Genomic DNA, 6,268 nt, shown 5'->3' with positions numbered 1-6,268 from the left:
TGTGCGGTGGTGTTCGGCCATCTGCTTCCAACCCCCCCTCCCCATCTGGTCACCCCTTTGTTTCCTCGTCGTCGATCCTAGCCAGCAGCCATGGACGATGGCGACCTAGTCGTCGCCTACCTCTAGGCTGAGAGGGTGATGCACCAGGCGCACGACCGCGCCCGTGCTACGCCCGGCTTCGCCCAGAACATCATCGTCGTCTACCCCCGCGCGCTGCTCCCGGAGGAGACCGCGTACCTCCATGCTAAGATGGCGTTGCACCTGGCGAACGAGCGTGCCCGTGCTGCGTGACCGCCGACACCAGCATTGTCCGCGCCGGCACAGCCCCAGTTCGCCGACGACGACGAGGATGCCTAGGATTTTTTTTCTTTTTCCTATATAATGTAACCGGCTTCCGTACTTAGTTATTAAGGTTTTACTAATTTTATCGGGGTCAATTGACCCCGGTGCTAACAAGGTAGCTCCGTGACCTCCGTCCTGCTTGCTATATGTACGGTTTTTGGTGCCCTTTTTTCATAAACAGGGTTAATTTATTTTGGTTTTCAATTTTGTTTTTCTTATAAACTGGATCAGTTAATGCTTAAGGAATGACTCTTGACTTTAACAGTTTTTTGAGCAATATATTCCGGTGGGATCCTCCCCCTATCGATGATCATGAAAAGAAAATAAGGGACGCTGGTGGTACAGTGGTAAGTCCACTTTGAGAGTGAGTATATAAATAGGCTGGCCTGCTCCTAGTCCTAGCTGAAAGCAAGAAGCCAGACGAATCAAAGCTCCGACGCGCCCCGACAAATGGCATCTAAGCTGGTTCTCCTCGTGGCCACGCTAGCGTGCGTGCTCGGCGGCGCCGAGGCGAAGCTCGGCAGGCTGGTCGTCAGCGGCGTCGTGCCGTGCAACACCGGCAGCCTCATCGACATCGCCACCTCCCCTGCGTTCCCAAGTACGTACGCTATGCATGGCCCTTGCTGAATCTTGGCGACAGCGAGACATATCTGGTTAACGGACCTGTTATATATGTGCTGTGCAGACGCGGAGGTGGAGCTGCGGTGCGCGGGGCAGGTGGTGGCGGGCGCGACGACCAACACCAACGGGTCCTTCACGATGGAGGCGGACCTGACGAGCGCGCTGGCGGCGTTCATCGGCCGGTGCTCGCTGGTGGTGGACACGCCGCTCATCAAGTGCGATGCCCAGCTGCCGCCGGCGGGGAGGCTCGTGTCCTACCTGCAGGGCCCGCTCACCAGGCTGCTCGGCGGCATCTTTCACCTCTTCCCCGCCGGCTTCTCGTTCCACAGCCGATGAAATTAGCTCCTTGTGTCGTCGGTCCAACGATTTCAGCATACTGAGATCTGGTTAACTACCTCTTGTATATCTTTAGTTTGGTTTGAAATGAAATGTATCTCAAGTTGCAGGAGCTGCAAACGCTTGACGCAAGTGTTGTTGTAAGTTGGCTAAGTTGAGCAACTGGATGGATAATCGTATTTCGCAAAATCTGGGTGCTAAAGTTCTAGTGAAGATCATCTTGATCATCTTAGCAAAATCTGGGTGCTAAAGTTCCAGTGAAGACTGTTAAAATCTGGCAAGACACTCTGCTGCCCACCCATATGAATAGTTTCTACATGATCGCACGATGTCAGTGTCTTCCAAACTGTAACGATCCTCTGGAGTATAAAGCACGTCTGATGATGACGCTTGTCCCTCGCCTTGCTTGCATAACAATCCTCTACTGTGAGTTTTAACAGATTCGTTAGGCCTTGTTTGGTTCCACGGGAACTAATCCCCTAGTGGAACTAATCCACCAGGGGATTGAGTTGATCCCTGCCTGTCACCAATCCACTATATGCCAATCCATGCCAAACCTCCTCTTCTCAGATCTTATTTGGTTCTGCTGGTGGACGCATGTTGTACTGTGAGATGCAGGAGAAAAGGAATGATCAGAGGAGGAGGAAAAGGAGTAGAGAAGGGAAGGAGAAAGAGGTAGAGGCTTAAGGGAAGAGAAGAAGAGATGGCCAGTCGGAGGCGGCTCCGCTCGACTCAGTTTCTTGCGCCGCCGCTGCTCTCCTCGATAGTGTTTGCTGTGTCGTCAATCACCACTCCGTCTGTCATAGTGGATCTGTTCCACGAGGCTAGACGATTCTTTTGGCCCCTGTGAAACGGGGTGGACAGCCGTGGGTTGGGCTTGGATTTTCCATGCCTTGGTCCAAACCAAACGGTTAAATTATGATCCACGTTAATTTATTACCTGCCTGGATGACCCCCGTGGATCGGGCGTGATCCCTTCCAATACACGTGGTTTAGCCTCTAACCAAACAAGGCCTTAGTGGTGTCAACAACAGCATGTATAATGACCTTCATAAGACACAGTGACAGCTTTTTTTCCTAAATGAGATTTGAACATGCGCAATAGGTACGTAGTGCCTAGTGGTCCTAAAGTGCAGGATAAGGGCCAACAAAGTGATATGCCATTCTGAACTCTTCAGTCTGCCGCCCATGCCTAGCTTTAGTTCTGCTTTTCATCATCTCATCTCCGCTGGCTTGACCAATACATCCACGTACATCCGCGGCAAAATGAAATGGACCAGTTGCAAGGGTAGCCAATCTTCAAATATAAAATAAGGTGAATAAGAGCATCTACACTCACACTTAGCAAATCCGACTTCTCAAACGCCCGCCAACGCGTCTGGACACGTTCGGAGACACTGGTCAGTCACGTCTTAAATAATGCATTCTACAATCGATACCTTAAATTAAAAATCTTAAATTTATATTATTACATGCAACATAAAACGCTTTTTAAACGGACACTAGTAGAAAACAAGGTTTTGGTCCTGGCCTGATAAGAGATTAGTTCCGGTTGACTTACGAACAATACGAACCGAGACTAATGCATCCATCAGTCCCGGTTCGAGCGGCCTCGACGTCGGTCGGGCCTAGATGGACATCAGTCATGGTTCTTCTAGGACCTTTATCCCCAGTTCGTGCCACAAACCGGGGCTAAAGGGCTTGGCTCCTGGCGCAACCCCTTTAGTCTCGGTTCGTGTCTGAAACCACATGCTGGAGTACAGACGGGATCAGCAGAACCTTCACATGTCACCTAGATCCGGCGATGCCCATATTCTGCAATGGGCAAAGAACCTAGGAGATATTCCGGATCATCGACTTCGAGCCGAGTTATATCACATCGAGCGTGAACTTTCCCAAATCATCATGAAGGAGGTCGTCGAAAAAACAGGGATGTTCTACAAAGAAGGGCAAATGTCACGGGAAGACGTCCGAACACGTGTATCGGCTCAGCGTCTCGACGTGAAGCCTTTCACTACGCTCGGGGACTATCTCCCTGACTTGGATGGATGGCACGACATGTTGGAGTGATTGACGATATATGACAAAGTGTCCGTTTAGTCCATACTTTCTCTATGACGAAACTTTGAGTTATGCACGACGAAACTTTATTTGTGATGTAATTAAACCGTCCTCCTCAAGTATCGAAGATCACTCTAGTTAGGGCATTTTGGGTACTATGAACTTTATTATTTATGCTTATGAGACGTTGCTTCTATTTTTGCGAAGTCTGTCTCTTTATGTTGCTCAACTATATATGTTGCATATTATCGACTCATGTGACGATGCAGGTACATAGATCATCGTTGGCGAAGAAGTGCTACGCCAGGAGTATACGACGAGTGACCGTAGTGTCAGGCCTAGGTGTACCGGTTTCCGAGCAACAGCCAGAGAGGGTTAGATAGCAGAGCCGAAGCAGAAAGTAGTTAGTTTAGGTTCATGCTAGTGCCAGAGAGGGATACGAACCGGTGCCTCAAGAAATACTACATTATGTATGATGAGATATGTCATGTTACTTGTATAGCTATATCATGATTATGATGTGACGGCATGATTTGTGTTGGATGATATGATGAGACTATTATGTGTATGATAATCATATCATAAACTGGCAATATGCTCATCATAGAATACTGTATAAAATCTATACAAAAACATCGCAAATACATAGCAAAAAAAAGATATGTGAAAATATAGTAGTAGCGCTCTTTAGCGCTGAACAGGAAAACGCTACTGCCAAGTGATACGTCCATTTTGCATCATGCTTTCATGTTGATAATTATCGCTTTATGGACTCTTATTATACTTTGTGGTACCATACTTTTGCCTTTTCTCTCTTATTTTGCAAGGTTTATTTGAAGAGGGAGAATACCGACAGCTGGAATTCTGTACTCGAAAAGGAGCAAGTCTGAGTCATCTATTCTGCGCAATTCCAAATGCCCCGAAAATCAATTTGGAATTTTTTGGGAATATATAAAAAATATTGGGTGAAAGAAGTGCCACAGGGGAGCTACCAGGGGCCCACAAGCCTGGTAGCCGCCGCCTGCCCCCCTAGCGGCAGCTACAGGGCTTGTGGGCGCCCTGGTGGCCCACTGGCCCCCTCTTCTGAAGGGTTTCGTCCGAAACAAAATCAGGGTGGAGCTTTTTCGTGGATTCTCCGCCGCCACGAGGCGGAACTTGAGCAGAACTAATCTAGAGCTCCGGCAGGACAATCCTGCCGGGGAAACTTCTCTCCCGGAGGGGGAAATCGTTGCCATCGTCATCACCAACACTCCTCTCGTCGGAGGGGAGTCATCTCCATCAACATCTTCATCAGCACCATCTCCTCTCCAAACCCTAGTTCATCTCTTGTAACCAATCTCCGTCTCGCGACTCCGATTGGTACTTGTAAGGTTGCTAGTAGTGTTGATTACTCTTTGTAGTTGATGCTAGTTGGATTACTTGGTGGAAGAGTTTATGTTCAGATCCTTTGATGCTACTCATTACACCTCTGATCATGATTATGATTATGCTTTGTGAGTAGTTACTTTTGTTCCTGAGGACATGGGATAAGTCATGCTAATAATAGTCATGTGAATTTGGTATTCGTTTGGTATTTTGATATGCTGTATGTTGTCTTTTCCTCTAGTGGTGTTATGTGAACATAGACTACATAACACTTCACCATATTTGGGCCTAGAGGAAGGCATTGGGGAGTAGTAAATAGATGATGGGTTGCTAGAGTGACAGAAGCTTAAACCCCAGTCTATGCGTTGCTTCGTAAGGGGCTGATTTGGATCCACTAGTTTATTGCTATGGTTAGACGTTGTCTTAATTCTTCTTTCGTAGTTGCGGATGCTTGCGAGAGGGGTTAATCATAAGTGGGATGCTTGTCCAAGTAAGGGCAGTACCCAAGCGCCGTTCCACCCACGTATCAAACTATCAAAGTAACGAATGTGTATCATATGAACATGATGAAACTAGCATGACAGAAATTCCCGTGTGTCCTCGGGAGCGTTTTTCCTCCTATAAGACTTTGTTCACGCTTGTCCCTTGCTACAAAAGGGATTGGGCCACTTTGTTGCACCGTTGCTACTACTTGTTACTTGTTACTTTTCACCTGCTACGTTTCACCTCACTACACCATCACTTGTTACTGCTACTTTCAGTGCTTGCAGTTATTACCCTGCTGAAAACCGTTAATCAGAGCCTTCTGCTCCTCGTTGGGTTCGAAAATCTTACTTATCGAAAGGACTACGATTGATCCCCTATACTTGTGGGTCATCAAGTCTCTTTTCTGGCGCCGTTGACGGGGAGCAAGCGCCTTTGGTAAGTGGAATTTGGTAAGGAAACATTTATATACTGTGCTGAAATTTATTGTCACTTGTCACTATGGAAATTGTTCCATTGAGGAATTTGTTCGGGGTATCTTCACCACGAACGGAAGCATGAGGAGTTGCTCCTCAACCTAAGGTACCTACTGAAAATATCTTTTATGAAATTCCTTTGGGTATGCTTGAGAAACTCCTGGCTAATCCTTTTACAGGAGATGGATCATCACATCGAGACTTGCATCTAATCTATGTAGATGAAGTTTTTGGTTTATTTAAGCTTGCGGGTTTGCCCGAGGATGAGGTAAAGAAGAAAGTCTTTCCTTTATCTTTGAAGGATAAGGCGTTGACATGGTATAGGCTATGTGATGATACTGGATCATGGGACTACAATCGGTTGAAATTGGAATTTCATCAAAAGTTTTATCCTATGCATTTAGTACGTCGTGATCGGAATTATATTTATAACTTTTGGCCTCGTGACAGGGAAAGCATAGCTCAAGCCTGGGGGAGGCTTAAATCAATGTTATATTCATGTCCCGATCATGAGCTCTCAAGAGAAATTATTACTCAAAACTTTTATGCTCGGCTTTCTCATGAAGATCGTACCATGCTTGACA

The 6,268-nt window shown here is 46.9% G+C and overlaps 1 protein-coding gene across 1 annotated transcript; it reads left to right on the top strand.

Annotated features, from left to right (window-relative positions):
* The first annotated feature begins 702 nt into the window (after nucleotides 1-702).
* On the top strand, nucleotides 703-1,561 carry LOC123429465 (phylloplanin-like). Its single transcript, XM_045113498.1, has 2 exons — nucleotides 703-940; nucleotides 1,028-1,561. Exons 1-2 carry the CDS (start codon nucleotides 793-795, stop codon nucleotides 1,297-1,299), a joined length of 420 nt encoding a protein of 139 aa, XP_044969433.1. The 5' UTR covers nucleotides 703-792; the 3' UTR covers nucleotides 1,300-1,561.
* The last annotated feature ends 4,707 nt before the right edge of the window (nucleotides 1,562-6,268 follow it).

The sequence above is a fragment of the Hordeum vulgare genome, chromosome 2H (genome assembly GCF_904849725.1).
Source record: "Hordeum vulgare subsp. vulgare chromosome 2H, MorexV3_pseudomolecules_assembly, whole genome shotgun sequence".
NCBI lineage: Eukaryota > Viridiplantae > Streptophyta > Magnoliopsida > Poales > Poaceae > Hordeum > Hordeum vulgare.
The sequence above is the reverse complement of the archived record's forward strand: the minus strand, read 5'-3'. Positions and strand labels throughout refer to the sequence as shown.

Coding starts and splice junctions, on each gene's coding strand:
- LOC123429465 (XM_045113498.1), top strand. CDS start 793: ATGGCATCTAAGCTGGTTCTCCTCGTGGCCACGCTAGCGTGCGTGCTC. Junction 941..1,027: donor CACCTCCCCTGCGTTCCCAA/GTACGTACGCTA, acceptor TGTGCTGTGCAG/ACGCGGAGGTGGAGCTGCGG.